At 45.8% G+C, this 20,672-nt stretch overlaps 1 protein-coding gene across 1 annotated transcript in view; it reads left to right on the top strand.

The window, feature by feature from the left end:
• RMI1 (recQ-mediated instability protein (DUF1767)) overlaps positions 1-20,672 on the top strand; it is a 127,759-nt gene that overhangs the window by 70,651 nt on the left and 36,436 nt on the right. The window contains exons 3-5 of the mRNA XM_086784381.1: positions 2,266-2,411; positions 4,578-4,768; positions 19,606-19,775. Coding sequence (XP_086640507.1) covers positions 2,266-2,411; positions 4,578-4,768; positions 19,606-19,775 — 507 coding nt within the window. The remainder of the gene's footprint in view (positions 1-2,265; positions 2,412-4,577; positions 4,769-19,605; positions 19,776-20,672) is intronic.

The raw sequence follows: 20,672 nt of genomic DNA, 5'->3' as shown, positions 1-20,672 counted from the left end.
AAGATATGCAGGAAATGTTACAAGTTGCAAAGCAATCTATTAGAAGTGCTCAAGACCGAGACATGTTTTATTCTAATAGACATCGTTCACCTAGAGAGTTCTCTGAAGGAACGATGGTGTATTTGCAAGTTCCGAAAGATTCCGAGACTTTACGGACAGGTAGATCTCCGAAATTATCCCCTAGATACTGTGGACCATTTCGTGTTACACGACGGATTGGTTCAGTTGCATATGAATTGGATTTGCCTTCTCATGTGAAAGTTCATCCTGTATTTCATGTCAGTAGACTTAAGGAAGTACTGGGTGGAGCAGATCAGTTAGTTACTCCTCAAGAAATTATAGATGTCCAGGACATGACATTTGTTCCGCACGAACCTGAAAAGATTCTTGGATTTCGTGAACGAAGATTGCGTCATACGCTTATCACGGAATACAAGATCAAGTGGAAGGATTGTGTTGAGGAGGACGCTACATGGGAGACATTGACTTCTCTTCAGAGAGATTACCCTGGCTTTTTAGTGAGCTCAGGAGTGAGCTCTTAGAGGAAGGGGAGTATGTCATGTGCACAGTGGGTATCTACCGTGTGCTATACGCATGCAAGACTAGTTTCGAGGCTTGGGGAAGCTTGGAACTAGGCAGGCTGATTGACGAGCTGAGTTAGGGATATACTAACGGGCGGGCACCCAAGTATGGACGGGCGGGCGGCCAAGTGTGGACGCCCGATGACCGGCCAAGAGCCTATAAAAGGGTGGCCAAGGTTAGTTATTGTATTATAGAGAGTCTCGTGAGTTTGTGAGAGCTCTATGGTCTTGGAGCCTGGATCTAGTGCAGACGTGCACCTGCTTTACGCAGCCGAGGCCGGCAGCAATCTCGAGGCCCGCGAGGGCAGCTTCGTGGCGGTATGGGACGTCACGAGGAGGAGATTGGTCGGTACGTCAACCTAGTTAGCTTAGCTCGTGGCTCGGTGGGGACAGCCAAGACTGTGGGCTTGCCCACGGCTGTCATGGTTGGGAGGTGAGTCAGGCCTGCACCCCCTTGCTTGTTTGTTGTTCGTTTGTTTGCAGGATTCGAGTTTCGAACCAAGATCGATCACGAGGGGATCCGTGGGGATTTGACAGCAGATTTGTTCACCAAGCCGGTTTCTGAGGCTTCCTTGGCTCCTCATCTTCGGATTCTCGAAGTTTGTTTAGCATCTGGTGCTGAGAGGGGGTGTTAGCACATTCATCCCCAGTTTCTGCTCATTTGGTCCCTTTTGCATGGCCCTTGCTTGTGGGCTGGCCACCCCTTTTCTAGTATTTTTTTGGGATTTTTCCCAGCATTTCTGGCATATTCCAGTTGGCCTGTCCAGTAGCTCTAGTCGGCCATATTTGCAGCTCCAGTCGGCCAGCTTACCTCTACTATAAATAGTGGGTGCTGGCCTCTCATTGTTCATTCAGTCTTGTACATATTTGCTCCCTCACTTATGAGACTTGTAGTGTCTCTTGCTTGGCACCGTTTTGCTTCAGTATATTCAGCATAGTTTGCTCCATATCTCTCTCTCTCTCTCTCGCACTCTCTGTTCAGCACATTCTAGTGCCCCTTTGCTTCCGCTTTGTGCACTCTTTCACAATGCTCTTCTGCTGAAGAACTTCTAGAAATATGAGATAATTGGCCAATTTCCCAATTGCCTTATAAATAGGGGCAAAAGGAGCTGGTTGACTGGCTCCACAACCAGTATTTTTACCCTTTTTCTCATAGATGGTTTCAAATTAGGCTGTCCATCAGATCTGGTAGTGGCCGGCCCAATCAGTCTACACTCGAGCACCTTTATCTTGCCATCCTGGCTGCCCAAAATGCTACCCAAACTCATGCCAAACTGGTTGGCTAGCACTGTAGAGGTTGGCATATCACAGTTGCTAATCTTAAATCTTTTTGAATAGCGAGGTCTCACCATGTGTTATTCATGCCATTTTGTATATGTGGCTTGCTGGAGTATCTATGTGGAACGATTTCATAGGCTTGTTTGAGAACTGCTTCTGTTCGCTTGAAGATTGAAGCTAACCATCTTTCCTTTTTTATGTGCTTACATTTAATAAACTATTCCGATGACAGCCTCTACACAAGTCATGAATCTTCATTCGATTGCCTTCTGGTGTCAGCGGCAAATCATTACTAACTATAGATCATTATGCCTGAATTTAGATCACTAAATTACACTGGCTTGTTCTGTTTTGCATGCTTATGTAACCCAGCGGCTCTTGATCCCATCTTCCACTACCTTTCCAGATTGCTGTCCACCATGTCAACATCCGAAGAGGACTTCTTATGCTTGTTCCGGAAGTCGTCATTGTTCTGGGTGGACATGTAGAATTTCTCGAAGCTGCCCGGCAAAGAGTTGTGCAACATGTAAATAAACCACCACGAGGTGCAAGGTGTGCTTTTGTTTCATGCTTCCAAACTCACCACCTAAGTAAGGATTGGATGTTCTTTTGAACATGTTTTTTGTTATGTAATTCTTTACGGTAGGCCAACAAGAATGATGGGGCCTTCTTTAAAAAGACACAGATGATTGGCTAGACTACAGTATCTTAACATCTAGTTTCATTAATGAGATGTTTGATGTGCACAGTGCCATCATATGTAGGATTGGTTTGACCTCCAGCTTATGCATGTCAACTTCCTGATTCCCTCTCTACTTAACGTCAATGAGCGGACCATAACGTGTGCTAACTGATATACCATGTGAACTAGCTTGAGAAAGCATTGCTATAACCCGGCACTTGGTTTAAATTGACATTGTAAAACACTTGAAGTTTTGGAAGTTTTAAAGTGTTGTGATTATTTAGTAACCTATTCATCTTTTTTCAAGGAAACACTCTGGGACAATTAATCATGACAGAGGAGGATCTCCATTTGAAATTTATACAGTATCTTTATTCTATAACTGCCTAAATCTCACTGCCATTGCACAGTATACACAGGCCTACACTTGCCATGGAGTTAGAGCATCCAGTGGTACCCAATCGGGCAAGCCGTTCCACCAATGAATCCTTCTCTACTGGGCTCCTGTTGGACCAAGGAAACCATAAACTAAAAGTATGCATATGTGAATAGATGCTCCACCCAGGGGGTTCTTTCTTAGGGAAAGACACCTCCCTCCCTGCCCCCACTTTTATCAGAGCGTTGTTCCATCATATTGATTTCACCACTTGTGGCCCATGCATCTGCCAAGGAAGGAGTAACGAGTTTCCTAGTCAGGTGCCTATCGCTCCTGGTGCAGAGAGATGTTAAGGAATCCATTCCTCACCTCTTGAATAAAAGTCCACTGAGACCAGGCTGCTACCAGAATGCCAGAGCGAACAACCAAGAGAAAAACACAAGAAGTACCCCTGCTAGCATCAATGGCTCAACACATAATGGCAAGCAAGGAGTTTTCAAGTTCTAGCAAACACCAACTTATGCATAGCCTTAGAACTGAAGCAGCAAACTGATCTACAACAACCTATCCCTTGCAGAGCAGCTTGGCACTCCAAACAGACCGTCACCCTGTATATTCTAGCTAATGATCGGTTAATTGAATCTTTACTAGTATTGAGAGATTCTGTGTGGATGAGTGGATTTGAGATAGGGGTGGCTTTATCAGCAATACACTAGGTGCTTTGCTTCATTCCGCAGGTTAGAGAGGAGACCCTCAAAGTGTGTCCTCTCAACCACATGTATTCTCTTGTAGTTGCCCATAAGTTCTGAGATTTGGACCTCCAGAAGGAACAGACTTGTGCCCCTTGTGCATCGTAGAAGATGAGTGACTACTGCCATGCAGTAGTTGAGACAGAGACCATAAGAGGGAGTTGTTACGTATAAGGTGGCTGTTCTCTAGAGGGAGGATGAGAAGCACTGAGGGTGACCAATGGATTTGTGAGAGGCTCACTCAGGCCAAAGAGTAGCTGAGTTGCTAGAGGAAAGGGCTGAAAACTGTGGGAGTTGTGTTGCCAGGTGGCTGCCCAAGTACCTGGCTTCCCAGGTAGATGGTTTCTCCTAGATTCCTAGGGTTCTTTCATGATGTACTTGTGGATGTCAGTCCAACATAACAAGATCTGCCAAATCTGGAGAGTATTCAGAGAAAATTATGGTTTTGGAGCTTTATTGAGCTATTATGCTGCATGGTGCATATTCATGGGCATCTCTTTTTGAAACTTTCTTGTACTCTTTGATGTTTTATAAGGCTAGTTGATGTGTCGAAAAAATACAGCAAGCACTTTTATAAGTTGTAATCATGCCAATGGTACTGCTCAGTATGCACATAATTATTTTTCATACTCTGTCAAACCTTATCCTACTTCCTTGAAGCAGGGAGTAAGAATAAACATAGCTAGTGCATGAAATCATGCTGTTTGGTTTAAGAATGTACCACAAGTTGGTAAGTGTTGTCTGCACTCAGAATTCCATTTGCAGATTACTGTCCAGTTATAATAAATGGGCTATAAATTTTTTTGCAGCAATTTCTGCGGTTCTAATAGCTATATACTGCAGCAATTATACCATTTTGTGATAATCTTTGCAATATGATCATCAAAATCTGCTACTCATTCCTGTAGCAGGAATATCAGGGGATCCACTCCTCAAAGTCTTGCTGAGAGTGCATCTAGCGCTGCCTGGACAACAAATCAAACGGGAGATGATGCATCAAGATCGGAAGCAGGGGGTTCTGGGCAGACAGATCAAGATGCATCAAGGTCTGAAGGAGGGGGTACTGGGCAGACAGATCAACAGTCTAGAGAGCCTGCCTCAGGTTAGAGAATCTCAAAGTGGGTTTTGTTTCTGCTTGAAACTAATGATGATCAGGTTTGAGATACTGGTGGTACTTGTGTATTGTTTTTGGATTTTTGATTCGACCTTTTTTATTGCACTTGTACAAAATGGCATGAGTAACCTTTATTGAAAATGTTGAAGAGTGCTAGGCAAGTGTTTTAGCCATCTCCTTCTTGTGCTTGTGTTACCTGTTGTGAGAGGAGAAGAAACTTGATAGTCCAAAATGGTTTTTCCGAAGCCAAACCGATTGCCTCTAGCCCCACTCCCACTCCCACTCCCCCCCCTCCCCCCCAACACCACGACCACACACACTTTTTTTTTTTTTGGGGGTGAAAACCAACACACGCACACACGTGTGCGCGTATAAAAGAAAAAAAAAAGAGCATTTATAAAAATTAGTTGTTTCTGTGCAAAACTAAGAAGAAGCGGAGTCCTTTCTCAAATTACCTTGGAAGGGTTATAATAGATGCATAATGGAGGGCATATGTACTGTGAAGGCTAGTGGATATCCATGGTGGATATCGGGTCCTATACACGTGGTGTACTGCGAAGGTTAGGCAATATCCATGGTGCCTGTATGGATTCTGGCCATGTACACGGTGTGTTCTGAGATGACAGGCGGTATCCATGGTGTACCATAGAGCTGATGGGTGATTTTTCAAGTTTACATGTGCATATGCATGCCTGGACATTCTTTTTCTTTGTGTGATATTGTTTTGCTATGTGCACAATGCTTGGTATTTCTCCCTCTGTTGTCCATTGGGCCGGGGATGCCTGGGCACCCTATGGACGCCTGTGTGCACTCCTTGTTTGGGCCTTAAGTGTTGTCTTATGGGTTTTGCAGGTGGTAAGTGTCCACACAACTTTGTTATACCTAGTTTTATTTTATTACTAAGGTTTATGGTTGATAGGTCCACACGTGATCAAAAGAGGCTGGCTTATATGATGTTCACGCAGAGTGGACCAATTTTTAAGACGACACGTGGACAACTTATGACTTAGGTGCCTGTCAACTAGGCACAGATACTGCATGAGGGCCACCTGGACACCCCGTTTTAGCAACGCACAAAGAGAAGGATCCAGTTTTAGCTAGGTGCCTATCTGAAGGGAGCCAAGAAGAGGGAAAAGCTGTTCCACCTTCTATGGGCATTCAACAGAGCTAAGCGATTGTCTACAAGCAGGCTACAGGCAGGCTAGAGGGCAGCTCATTGCATCCAGGGTCCCCACAGGGCTGCCCAACTTCCTTACAGGGATCCAGTTTCTGGTTTTGCAGGTCTTTACGGTTGGAAACTGGTGCGTGACGGCTGTTTTAGCTCTAGGGTCTTCTACAGTGAAATTATGGCGCAAGAAACATGTTGTTTTGGACTGGTCGAGCTGCACAAAGGCTGGGCAGCACTGATGTTTTAGGTGACCTCGGGGTAGCAGGTGTTACCATGGAGTTATCGGAGGAGTTGGCTATCTTCATTGACATTGCACCTGCATGAGGGGTTTTTCAAACTTCCAAAATCATTTTCTAGTTATGTATGAGTCAAGGGTTGTGCCCGGGATGTCCCCCAAAATCTGAATATTTTGTGGTCACGGGTTGTCTGCCCAGAAAGTCTCCCAAAATTTGAATCTTTTGATGTCCTTTTTGTAAACCTTGTTTCTATAAAAAGCTTTTCTCCTTATCTTACTTTCCCTACTTGGAGCCAGGGGGGATTGTCTATGGATAGACTAATAATGTAGGCATTATGTATGGTCAAGCTCTTGTATCAAGCTTGACATGAGAGTTTCAAGTGTTGGCATCATTTTGTTCTTTTGTATCACATAATTACAGTGTAGAGCCCAAATCATCATACCGCAGGTCTCTCTCTTAGATGACACTCCTTCACTCCAAAGGGGGGTTTGTTGGATATTTCGGAGTCTAGTAAGTGTCCAATGGTGTGTGAACACTTTAGGTGTGAACACCCTCTTATTAAGAGAACATAAGATAGGGCCTTGGTGCCTATATAAAGCATTGTACATGGTGGAAGTATTATCATAATACAATCATTGTTGTGCTTTTCAATCTTTCTCTATTGTTGGCTATCACATCATGGTTTGACCTACATGGTTTACGGATAGAGGCACTACCATCCTTTTACTACAGTTTGGATTGTCCATTTCTGGATCTCACCCGCTCAGAGCAAAACGGCGTGATCAGGATGGATATCATGAGAGTGGACACAGAGAGGACATGGACTAGTCCCCTTGAGCCCTTAGGCACGAAAATGGCTCATTACAAGAGCCATTTTCTACACCTCTCACCAGATGATTTTATCACCCGCCCGGCGTACATGGATGTACACCTATCACATGGGATATTTTGTGCCATTGGACAGATCCGGACCTCATCACACCAACTGCGGATTGAGACAGGGCGATATGTGCATCAGATCTTGGATGACCGCATTTGTCAGCTGTGCTACTAGGAGGCAGAGACAGAGGAGCACACATTTGCCGATGTACAGTCTATTATGAGATCCGAGGGAGATATCACTGTATCTTCCGAGAGGGTTTTGGGCCGTTACGCAGGGTCATGGAGTTTGAGGATCAGAGATGCCTGGGATTGTTCCTACTTGAGCTCAGGAGACACAGAGAGACCCTCTTGGCAGACATGAGACCGAGCCATGATGTACCTAGACAAAGGACCCTAACAGATTTCTTCGGCACCAGCAACCCAGCCCACACACCTCCTGATACCTCCTCCATTGGGCCATCAGGGCACCGACCACGCTCCCAGGGAGTCAGCATTGATAGAGCAGTCATCTTATGTCGTGCTCGTCGGCCACGCCCACCAGGATCCCGACCATGGCATCCTCACCATCGCCAGATGAGAGCCATTATTGCTCGGCATCGGAGGCGCCTACCTCGCTTCTACGACCTCTCCATTCTAGACAGTCCCATGGCGGAGATATTTGATCTAAGGAGAGGGTAACACTTCAATTGATCAGCATACATGGATCTACCTGATATACATTTTTCAGTATTTTCCAGTATTTCCTACTTAGTATCATCTCGGAGTCTCACAATTCTGTTCTTATAACTGTAAGACAATCACTTTATTGTACTTTTTAGTCTCATTTAGTTGTTCTCTTTGATGAGACACCAACTTCAGATATACTCTGAGTTTTGGTCTCATAGGCCATTATGGCCTCTTAGAGACACCAACTTCAGATATACTCTGAGTTTTGGTCTCATAGGCCATTATGGCCTCTTAGAGACGTTAATATATCATTTCATTTCATTTCTTTTCTCTCTAAGCACCATTTCCATGGCTTGAACCTCCATCTCTCTTTCTCTCTCTCTTTGCAGAAGATCCGCTCCTACACTCATATCATGGACATCTTCCACCCACCATAGCACGAGCTCCGATCGTCTGGATATCAACAACTTGTAGCTCCTGCCCACAACAAAGACCTGGATAGATGAGGGGCGAAATTCACTAGGTTTAGAGCTAGAGTCAATGTTTTCCACGACAAAAACTGTTACTTTCATCTACCACAAGACCCTCTTGCAAAGCGGTCGTGGGAGCTAGTGGACCAAGTAGCCTATCCCGCTACCTTGGAGGGGTCCCAATTCCCAAAGGAGGGCTCACTACACCTCCACTGATCCATAGAGGAGGGTCACTCGACAAAGGGGCCTATCATGACTCTTCCTTGATGGGGGAGTCCACTCCACCTCTTCCCACCTTCTCCCCTTCCCCCCTTCCTAGGCTCCCTTGGATTCCCCAGCCAATGGACTCTGTTCCTCACACCTCTAGGCCAATCACGACTGCCGACCTTGTGTAACCGTTCAACATTAGTCGATCCAGCTTTTGGGATCGTATGGAGACGATTATCGCCTCCTTGATTTTAGAGCTCTCTCTGTCACAATCCTCCAGAGATCTGTGCCATGCGGAAGGATTTCCTGGAACATGAAGGATTCACTCATGTAAAAGTTGGTGACTTTAATGAGTGATTAGAGTTTGTGACTCTAAGTCAGTAAGAAGAGTTGGTGACTCTGTCTACGGTAGTTATGCATTCATGCAAGGGTTGGTGACCCTAGTGTTTGCATAAACTCATGAAAGAGTTGGTGACTTTGTTCAGTGAGTATGTTAACTCATGGAAGGGTTGGTGATCCTGGTGAGTTAGCTGGACTCATGCAAGGGCAATGGCTCTAGTTAGTACAACATTTGGATCCAGCATGGGTGGTGCCCATGGTCGCGACAATTTTTGTGTGCAAGATGGCAAGTTGGGAGATTTAATCCAAATCATCGCGCACAAGCATTTGCTTGTGAAGTGCACTGGCATGTGTGACTTGTTTTTTTTGCTTGGACGTTGCATGATATTTTGCTTGTGAATTTTCACGGGCATCGGGGATGCTTGGATACCACGTGGACGCATGTGCGCGCTTATTTGGGACTAAGTTGGTGAATTTTATGTGTTTTGCAGGTGGTAAGTGTGCAGACTCAACCTTATTGAATTATTATTTCTTTGTTTACTAAAGTCTATGGTGGTGCAGGTTCACATTCATTAAAGTTTGGGCGGACAAACTTATAATTTATAAGAGAGTTCACATCGGGCTAGACTATTTCAATGAACCGGGACCAATTTTTAGGTTTGGTCATCCGGGCATGGACCAGAAACCCACGAGTTGCTAAAAGTGACCTTGGGGGCTATTTTTGCCAGACACGAGTTGCTTTTCTGGGTGCTTGGGAGTGTGGAGCAAGGAAGGGCAGCCAAGAGAGCTGGTGGACTGCTTCTCTAGGGAACGTAGGGTTCTTGAACAACAAGGAAGAGAACTGTGTGGCTGGCGGACTCCATCTACTGGTGAATATCTGGCTGGTCGACTGTTGAAACATCAGCTACAGGGCTGGCCGACAGCGTTTCCTCTTTTCTCTAGTGCTGTCCGGGATGTATACAGGCCACAAGGGCCAGTCGAGTTGCATAATTGCTCCCTAAAGCTGGTCGACTTCATCTACTATTTCTCTCTTGGTTGGCTTTACTGAATTACAGCAAATCTCAGCCGTACTTCATGGGTTTCCCTGAGATGGAATAGACACAGGTTGTGTGGGCTTCGACATAGCTTCATGGGATGCAAAACGATTGGTGTAAGTGTTGTTTCGGCCTGTTTGGAGCTGCTGAATTGCACAATCGTGTCGACAGCCGTGAAACCAAGGAAAAATTGGTGACTGTTAAGCCCAGGTTGGTGACCAAGGGCTTGGTTTCATTGGACAGCAGTTGGTGACTACTTTGGCCCTGGTTGGTGACCGAAGGTTGGCTTTATTTGGACAACAGTTGGTGATTGCTTTGGCCTTGGTTGGTGATCGAGGATTTGTTTTATCTATTGGGTAGTTGGTGACTGCCTTGCTCGGTTGGTGACCGAGAGCTTGTATTGCTTTGTTTTACATAGATTTGGATAAATCTGGTGCCATTAGAGGAGTGGAACTCCTGGGCACCCGCATCTTGTACAAGAGATTACTCTGTTGGTAATAAAGATACCTCATGGTGGGGCTGGTCCAACTTCAGCTAGTGCTGTGTCATGCGCAAGATTGTCAAATATGGTTTCAGGATGTATATGTACATGATGTATGAGACAGATGTGTTGATTCATGCTAATGTTGAGATATATGTTGAGTGTATGCTGTGATTCGGGCCACTGGTTTTCTCTATTACATGTGAGCGCCTGTGACACTCTCCAGATGGCCCCGGTGGCCTCACTTGGATTATGGGGCACTTGGTGGACTATGGCTTCTTTAGGTGCTTCATGGTCGAGTGAGTGATTACGTCGAGGTGGTAGGCCCTCTTCCTGTTTGTGTGGTAGTGTATAACTCTTGATCACCCAGCATGATGTCGGGGTCGTTGTCTTCTCCTTCCCATGCAGTGTGGCTTTTGATAGGGGGTGGAGTAGTTTGCTAGTGGCGAATACTATTTGGGACGCTCTTTGGAGTCTGTTGGCGACCTACGCGTTATGGATGCCATCAGCCAGGTGTGGCTAGCAGTGAGACTGAAGCTTGATTGCCTAGTTATAGAGAGCTGGTTGGCTTGTTTGATGTGGAGGCATGAGCTGCCCATGTCTTAGTCTTCTTCCACATTAGCTTTGCAACAAAGTAGAGCAGAGAAGGAGATTTTCAGGAACCTACATTGGAAGGGCAATCATCCTACAGTTTGCAAGGAACTGAGCCAATGTCAAGTGGTCTTACTTGGAGAGGCACATTCACGCCCACCTAGAGTCACATAGTATATCGGGAGGAAACAACAAGGCACTTAGTGAACATGTATCCACATATCACTTTTTTAATAGTTGCTTAGCACATTGCTTGAATAGTTTGATGAAGTGGGGAGGGAGACCGTCTCATGAAAGTTGTTCGAGATGGAGAGAAGAGGACCATCAGGTCTTTAACTAAAAAAAAGAATTAACTTGGGAGTTTTAAGTTGCAGATGCAGAAGAGACAGGCCATTGATAGATGCAGCTGTATGGTGGGAGAATTATAGAGCTTCAAGGATTAGCGGGTCATATTTTTGGCTAGAGGATTAGTTTCTCTCCTCTGGAGCAATTCAGTTGGGTCTTATGCCACATTGTTTGGAAGAAGAAAAACCAATTGGTACACACGTATGGTGAGTCACTTCATTTATTTCAGTGCCAACCTCCTCCATCTTGGACAACAAGCTTTTTTACTGCCAAAAAAACTCATAGCTTGAATCTTGATGCACATCTTACTATGAGGAGACAAGTGTTCTAGAGGATGTGAGATTGCCATTTGCTTCACTTACTTGGAGGAGCTGCATACAGATTTAGAAGGCCCATTCTTAACTTGGATGAGATGTATTGTAAAAGTTGATGATTCTCTATGTTTATGGTTCGCACTCATGTGTGCCTCATTGGAATATGGTGGCCATCTACATCGTTTACTTTTATGCAATTTCTGTCCTGATTATCTCATGCAAGAATGTTCATCAGGGTCTATTTTGTGGATCAACATTTATTGTTCATGAATGCCAATTTTGTGTGAGAAGCTGTGCTCGTGTACATACCTACATACATATCTTGATGTTTTGTTTCTCTTGTTCCCATTTTTACCATTTTCATTCATCGGCATTGGTTTATTTCTGCTGTACTGAACCGTTTTTGGCAGCTATAATTGTGATTTCTGGCTTTCGAAAGAATTAGGTGGAAGGACAGCTCCCACATCATTTACTTGCCTCTATTTCAACCATAAACTCATCTTTTGGGTCTATCTTGTTAGCAGTCATCTCCTGTCTGTACATTACACACTAGGGCCTTTGTTGTGGGTGTGCCTGCCCAGTTAGGTGTATCTCCATTTTCCCCCACTTTCCATGGTGTTTCCCGAGTTTTGCTGGATGTGGGAGGGCTGTTTTTGTGCTGTCAGCTGTTGTACTACTGGCCGACTGGGTTTGCCTCTTGGTACAGTGTTGGCTGACTCCTTATATACTGGCCAACTGGGTGATTTCTCAGTAGTGGGTTTTTTATGTGCTGTCGGCCTGTTTTGGGCTGGCCGACCAGCAGCCTATTGCCATATATATAGGCCCTGCCCTCCCCACACTCCATTGTATCATATTGTGCCGGATCTTGTGTATAGAGCAGAGTTTATACAGCTTCTCTCTCTCTCTCTCTCTCTCTCTCTCCCTCTCTCTTCTGCATTTTGTTCTTAACAGCAGTTGTCTCATATTTCCGCCGTGCATTTTGACATGGTATCAGAGCCCTAGGTGGCTTGAAGCTTGGAGATAGTGTGAGCTTGAGGGTTTGCTAATTTGTGGTGTTGATTGAAGATTGTTTGGGCTGTTTGGGACTTGGAGATCAAGTAGAAGGCGGCCATCACCGTTGGACAGCCACCTTGTATATTATTTGCAACCTCTTCTTCATTTTTTTCCCACACACCCTCCCTTCACAAGACCTTGTGAACCCTTGAGATGGCAAATTTGCTTGAGATGGTTGAGAAGCACGTGAAGATCCCTACTCTCCCCACATTCCCGGTGGATCGATAGTTGGACGGGACCAACTATGGCATATGGAAGGTAATGATGGAGTCTGTCTTGGAGTCTTATGACTTGGCTGATTTCATTGTGGTTGGTTTTCCACGGTTGGAGTTGGAGGACGGGGAGCTCTTACCCTCTACTCGAAAAGAACTGGAGGCTCAGGCACAGTTGTTGGATCATGTCAATGCCCGTGTACGTTCTTTCATCTTCCTTAATTGCACACCACAGGTGATTAATCATATCAAACATATGACGAGGGATTTGGCAGCACTTCTCTGTATAACAGAGTATCACCCATGAAGCGGATCTCCTTGGAAGTGCAGATGCAGGTGATGAATCCTGCAAAGTCTTCGACGATGCAGGAGCACATCAACAAGTTGCAGGCTCTTCAATAAGAGGTTCTTCAGGCTGGGAAGGAGATATCTTCACAGGACATGGCTATCACTTTGCTGTCTCATCTGATCTCTCAGTACTCAGCTTTCTACTCCTATTTGATCACCAGTGGCAAGCTCAGCAACATAACATGGGAGGAGCTTGTGCCTATGGTCTTGGACTACGAAGAGCATTTACGAACCCTCCACAGGGCGGAGGTTTTGAGGCCTTGACTGGCCAGTGGTCGAAAGGCCGTAACAACAACAACAATAAGGGCAAAGGGAAGTCTCCATCGGAGAAGTCTTCTGAGAAGAAGTCCGATTCAGAGCGTGATAATTTGAAGGTCGAGCGGACCTATAACAATTGTGGCGAGAAAGGCCACTATTGGAGGAAATGTCCTAAGCGGAGTACCGAGAAGAATGCTGATTCTTCAGCTTCAGCTTCAGCTGCCAAGACTCCAACTTTTGTGCACTTGGAGATTTTGGACACAGATTCTTCATCTTCTTCGAGCAGGGAGGCAGTTGGTTTCACCGCTAGGGATACTCGGGAGTGGATTCTCGATAGTGGTGCTTCTAGGCACATGACTCTTTCCTGAGAGTTGTTACAAGATCTTAAACGGCAGTGAGGTTGCATTTCATTGGCGACAATTCCACTATACACCGATTCATAGTGAGGGAAAGATGGAGATTATTCCTGATGGCAAAGGGGGAAAGCATTCCTCTCGTGTTCTTTACGTCCCAACACTTGGTATTCATCTATTGTCAGTGCATGAGGTTTGCAAGACTAGCTTCTGGGTGGAGTTTGAGGAGCATTCTGTTGCTCTATGGGACAAAGAAACAGGCCAGGTTGTATGGGAAGGTGGAGTGGAGAATGGTATTTACAAACTCTCAGCACTCTCTTCTTTGACAGGCACTCAGATCGGTGACTTGTGGCACTTCCGTTTTGGCCACTTGAATGTGGATACGCTGCGGTGGGCTTTTCGAGACCAGATGGTGGATGGCTTGACAGATGTTGATAGCAAGCAGGGTGCTGCAGTTCTTGCATCCGTGGTAAGCAGCACGAGGAATCTTTTTTGAAGTAGGCTACTAGGCAGGCTTCGAAACCTTTGGAGTTGGTACACATTGACTTGTGTGGACCTATGCAGACCCCATCCTTGGGAGATTCTTTGTACTTTATGCTGATTGTTGATGATTGTAGCAGATTTACATGGGTTTATTTTCTTTCCGAGAAGGACCAAGCTTTTGCTCGGTTCAAGGAGTGGCATGTTATGGTGGAGAAAGAGTTTGGATTGTAGATAAAGACTCTTTGGGTTGACAAAGGAGGAGAGTTCTCTTCTAATGCGTTTGTGCGGTTTTGTGTGGAACATGGCATCAAGCAGGAGCTGGCCAATACAGGTTCGCCTTCGGAGAATGGAGTGGTTGAGCGAAAGAACCGGGACTGTGGTGGAGATGGCGAGGATGATGCTGGATTATCATGATCTTCCTCGTCCACTTTGGGGAGAGGTTGTGGCTATGGCTATCCATATTCTCAATTAATCTCCGACGACTTCAGTACCAAAGATGACTCCATTTGAGGTTTATTTTGGCAGGAAACTTGATGTCTCCCATTTCTGTGTGTTTGGGAGTGATGCCTATGTTTACATTTCAAAGAAGCAGAGGGGGAAGCTTGACTCGAAGTCCCATAAGCTTGTATTTGTGGGATATAACTCTCTTTCCCAAGGCTACAGGTTGTATGACCTAGAGCGGAACGAGGTTGTTGTCAGCAGAGATGTCTTTGATGAGCATGTTCCAGCTTCCACTGTTGATGAGCCGCCACTTCTCGGAGAACCAAATGAGTCTGAGGATGATTCTCGGTCTATTGTTCCAACTAGACAGCCTGAGTCAGTTGTAGAGGTTGAGCCCGAGGTTGGAGATGAGCCCTAGTAGCAGCAGGAGGCTTCGCGTTTTGTTTGAGTATCAAAGTGGTTGTTAGACACTCTTCGGGAGTCGGGTGTTACGAAGCTTCTCTCTGAGTGGACCACACGGGACGGACCTCGAAGATCGCATAGAGTTCGTGACAAAAGTCATTCAGCGGAGCTGTTACAGGTAAACTATGCTTTGATGTCTCGTATCATTCAGGACAAAGAGTCTACTTCCGTGAAGGAAGCTCTTTGTCAGGAGACTTGGAGGAAAGCCATGCAAGTGGAACTACATGCTATAGAGAAGAATAAAACTTAGGAGTTGGTTCCAAGGCCGTCAAATCGGTCAGTCATTGGTGTTAAGTGGGTCTTTAAGACCAAGTATACGTCTGATGGGTCGGTGGACAAGCACAAAGCCAGACTTGTGGTTAAGGGTTATGCTCAACGGCCTGGCATCGACTATGAGGATACCTTTGCACCGACAACAAGGATGACCACAATTTAGACCGTTCTTGCTCTTGTCTCTTCTCAGTGGTGGCCTGTATATCAGGTGGATGTTCCTTAATGGTGACTTGCAGGAGGAGGTGTATGTTGAGCAGCCTCCAAGCTTTGAGGTTCCAGGATCAAAGAGGATGGTTTACAGGTTGCGGAAGGCCTTGTATGGTCTTAAGTTGGCTCCTAGGGCTTGGAATCAGAAGATTGATTCCTTCTTTTTACGGATAGGATTGCAGAGATCAGTTGCAGATCCTAACTTGTATCTCTTTCGGGAACGCGGTTTAGTCACGTTGATTATCCTTTATGTGGTTGATCTCATTCTCACTGGCGGTCATGTGGAGCACATAGCAGTGACGAAGGCTGCCTCCTCAAAGGAGTTTGAGATGACCGACTTAGGCTTACTACATTTCTTCTTGGGATTGGAGATTTGGTAGACCCAGAGGGGGTTCTTTTTTTCTCAGCAGCGGTATGTTCATAAGTAGCTTGAGGCCTTTAGGATGGAGAACTGCAAGCCTATCACTTCACTGATGGACCCGAACACCAAGCTTACAATGAATGATCCTTGTGAGCAGGTTGATACCTCTCTGTATCGGAAGCTCGTTGGTTCATTGATTTGGTTGCTGAACACGAGATTGGACTTGAGCTTTCTCGTGGGGCTGTTGAGCTCATTCATGCAGATGCCTTTGAAGACTCATTGGGACGCAGAATTGCGGATCTTGCGGTATCTGTAGGGTATGAAGGATCTTGGACTCTTCTATGACACTAGAGGGGGAACGTCAGATGGAGTCAGACTCAACGGTTGGAGTGACTCAGACTGGGGAGGAGATCCAGACATGAGGAGATCTACATCAGACTACGGATTTACCCTTTGCCTAGGAGCTATTTCATGGAGTAGCAAGAGGCAGCCAACTATTGCCTGGTCGTCTACAGAGGCAGAGTACCGGGTTTCTTGTGGTGCTGCTTGCGAGGTTGTGTGGCTGCGGAGGTTGCTTGGCGAGATTGGGTTTCCACAGAAGGAACCCACGGTCATCTAATGCGATAACCAGAGTTGTATAGCTATTGCTCGGAACCCGGTCTTCCATGCCCAGTCCAAGCACATAGAGATACAATATCACTTTGTTCGTGAGAAGATTTTGGCTGGTGACATCTTGCTTGTTTATTGTTTGACGGAGGACAATGCGGCGGACCTCTTCACGAAGTCTCTACCTCAGGCTATGCTCCGGCAGCAAGAGGCAGCCAACTATTGCCTTGTCGTCTACAGAGGCAGAGTATCGGGTTGTTTGTGGTGCTGCTTGTTTGCGATGTTGTGTGGCTGCGGAGGTTGCTTGGCGAGATTGGGTATCCACAGAAGGAACCCACGGTCATCCAGCGTGAGAACCAGAGCTATATAGCTATTGCTCGGAACCTAGTCTTCCATGCCCGGACCAAGCACATAGAGATCCAATATCACTTTGTTTGTGAAAAGATTTTGGCTGGTGACAGAGGACAATGCGGCAGACCTCTTCACAAAGTCTCTATCTCAGGCTATGCTCCGGCAGCACTCGTTGGTTCCACATCCAGGAGCTGAGAGGGGGTGTTAGTAGTCATCTCCTGTCTGTACATTACACAATAGGGCCTTTGTTGTGGGTGTGCCCGCCTAGTTAGGTGTATCTCCATTTTTCCCCACTTTCCATGGTGTTTCCCTAGTTTTGCTTGATGTGAGAGGGCTGTTTTTGTGCTGTCGGCTGTTGTACTATTGGTTGATTGGGTTTGCCTCTTGGTACAGTGCTGGCCGACTCCTTATATACTGGCCGACTGGGTGATTTCTCAATCGTGGGTTTTTTATATGCTGTCAGCCTGTTTGGGGCCGGCCGACCAGCAGCCTATTGCCATATTTATAGGCCCTGCCCTCCCCACACTCCATTGTATCATATTGTACCGGATCTTGTGTATAGAGCAGAGTTTATACACCTTCTCTCTCTCTCTCTCTCTCTCTCTCTCTGACTCTCCTGAGGGTATGCAGCGTCATCTGGATGCTTTACATGAGTTTGCACATGATAGTGGATTGTCTGTCAACCTTGGCAAAACCAAGGTTATGGTGTTTAACACCACGCCACAGTGGGTTAGGCGATCAGCTCCCACATTTACATATGGGCAGGAGATTGTGGAGTATACAGATGCATATACATATCTTGGGGTAGTATTCAGTGGGCCAGTGTTTTCGATGAGGAGAGCAGCAGAGACTAGATTGACTAGAGCACATGCAGCCCTGGGTGGTTTGGAGAGGATGTGTTCGCAGGTTCAGTTTCAGGAACCTCGAACAAAACTCTGGCTTTTTGACACTCTAGTGACATCAGCTATGCTTTATGGAGTGCAGATATGGGGACCTTCAGTGGGCCATCACAGCGCAGGCGGGTGGAGAGGTATGGAGAGGCCTTTGGTATCTATGATTGCTAGGCTTATTAGAGCCAAGGCTGTGGTACCTCATGAGATTATTCGAGCAGAGCTGGCGGCTGCCCCTCTGGTGATTGAGGCTCTTACGAGATCAGTCTCCTACATACATGGCTTGTGGGATCTCCCCCGAGACAGATATGCACGCCTCGCCCTGGAGTCCTCCCGACAGTTAGCTTTACAGGGAGACACGGCTTGTTGGTATGGACAGATGACATCTTGGTTCCAGGCACATGGTTTTAGCATGGACAGATTGCCTCCCTTCCAGTATTCTCTGGAGGCACCCTCTCTCACTCTTACACGGACAGAGATTACCAGACTCATCCGTCAGGATTTAGTTCAGCTGGACATTAGGAGGACATGGATACAGCCGACTGAGGAGCTGGGCACGAAGATGGCTTTCTACAGAGAACATTTTCTTCAGCTCACAGCAGATGGTTTTGTGATCAGACCCAGTTACATGGATGTACACTTGTCTCATGCCGTACGATGTGCTATTGGTCAGATTCGCACATCCTCACACCAGCTTGAGATTGAGATTGGCCGATATAGAGGTATACCAGCTGAGGCCAGGATATGCCGAGTATGCCATGGGGAGCCAGAGACAGAGCTGCATTATATATGCCATTGTACTGCATACTATGAGATACGTGGTCGTTTCCACTGTTTATTCAGAGAGGGTTTTGGACCACTTTCCAGAGTCATGGGGTACCAGGACCAGAGGTGTTTGGGATTGTTCTTGCTTGAGCTGCGGAGACATAGAGATAGCCTGCTTAGGCGCACAGAGAGCCAGACTCAGAGGCACATTACAGACTTCTTTAGTCCGGCCATCACTGCGCCAGATGGACCACAGCAGCAGCAGGACATGGATACCGCCCACACCAGGGGTACACTGATTGATCGTGCGATTGAGCTTGGGTGGTCCAGACGCCCACGACCACGGAGGAGGGCATCCCAGCATAGACGGAGGTTGCAGCGGCAGATTCGGATTATTCTTGCGAGGCATGCGAGACACCCAGTCAGGGTGCTGACCACAGAGGATATTGAGGAGATCCGCCAGTGTCCGATGCGGCACATATTATGAGATGGAGGTACCTCCATAGTGTACCTTCCAGTTCCAGTTTCATTTTTCTAGGTGCCAGTAGTATCATCTTTATTTTTCATTTTCTGGGTTTTTTTATCCAGACATTGTATCAGATCCACCATGATGTAACTTTTGGTCTCATAGGTCATTATGGCCTTTTGAAGACGTTAATATAACATTTCATTTCATTTCATTTCTCTCTCTCTCTCTCTTCTGCGTTTTGTTCTCTACAGGAGTTGTCTCATATTTCCGCTGTGCATTCCGACATATCTTTGGATAGAGCATCTGCAGTTATGATGTACAAAGAATGTAACTTGTATTTGGAATTTACGGGTCTATTCTTGTGTAGAACATGCAAAAGCTAGCTATGTTTGCTTGATGGATAGAAAAGGGGGGCAGGTGTTAAGAGTTTGCAAAGAAAATGGATGAATGAAAGCATCTACCTATTGCACTCCTGATGAGTATTCTTACAGAAAATGTGTTTGATTAGTTTTCCTTGAAACGTTTTTCTCTGACATGGTTATACAATGCTGCTTGTCTAGGTCCTGCAAATACAAACCTCAATAATAGAAGAGAGGATATGGGTCCACATGTCGAAGATGATTTCTCGGCCTTACGAGTGGAGAATTTAACTTTCACTTACTTGTCTTTGCTGAAGAAAAAGTGGTCTTCAAATTGCCTTGGTGCTACTGAGGTGCAGGGCAGAATCAAGGTGGTTCTCCTACTACATCCATCAATTTAAGTTGTGCAGGCTTGCTTGTGTTGGCTACGCTCAATCATTGGAAAGGTGGCCTTGGTTTTGATTAGCTAATAGGGCAACACCTAGAAATGAAAGTGTTTTGGATTAGTTTTACACGGTTTGCAGGACGATTACTGGCTATGAGTTGGATTGGAAGGCACATGGGGGCTTGGTTCCCATCCTCGAGTCTGGATATTTCAAATTACAGGCTTGTGAGAATGGGAGATTGGCCAAAACAACATGTGCATTGCATCTTTCATGTTTGTTTGATGCATGGAAAATGAAGGTGTGAACTGTTTTTACTCCCTAAGTAATGCAGGTCGTTGGATGCCTGGAACCATCCCCATGGGCATGTGCTTGCAATGTTTGGATTTGTACATGTGATCAGGTGGTAAATATTATTAAATTCTTCATTGTAATTGTGAGTCTATTTTGTTAAAGTTTAAACATGCAGGTAGACTCCACATTATCCTCATAGAGAGAGAGAGAGAAAGAAAGAAAGAAAGATATATTAAGCGTCTACCAAAGACCTAATGGGCCTATGGGACCAAAGTGATACAATAATGTCCATGGCGTATCTCATGGAATGGAAAATAAAATAGAAACAAAAACATAGCTATCTCACTGGAGTGATACAAAACTGTCCATGGAAACTCATCATGGAATACTATGAACATAGAAACATGAGATGAGCATCAGCCCCAGTAGATGGTATACCACTTTCCAAAATATCAAGCATGGGGCTAATGAGTATGGTCGAAAAGTCTCCCTCAGCTACGTCATGTGGAAAGGTCGTTCGATGGTGGCAGAGCATGTCTTGGATCTAGAGCTAATGAGGTAATCGTGACCGGCGTCAAGGGGGCCGGGGGC

This window comes from Cibotium barometz, chromosome 4 (genome assembly GCF_041138505.1).
Source record: "Cibotium barometz isolate CiBa-2024 chromosome 4, ASM4113850v1, whole genome shotgun sequence".
NCBI classification, from domain to species: domain Eukaryota; kingdom Viridiplantae; phylum Streptophyta; class Polypodiopsida; order Cyatheales; family Cibotiaceae; genus Cibotium; species Cibotium barometz.
Note: the sequence above shows the minus strand (reverse complement) of the source record. Positions and strands in the feature narration are given on the sequence as shown.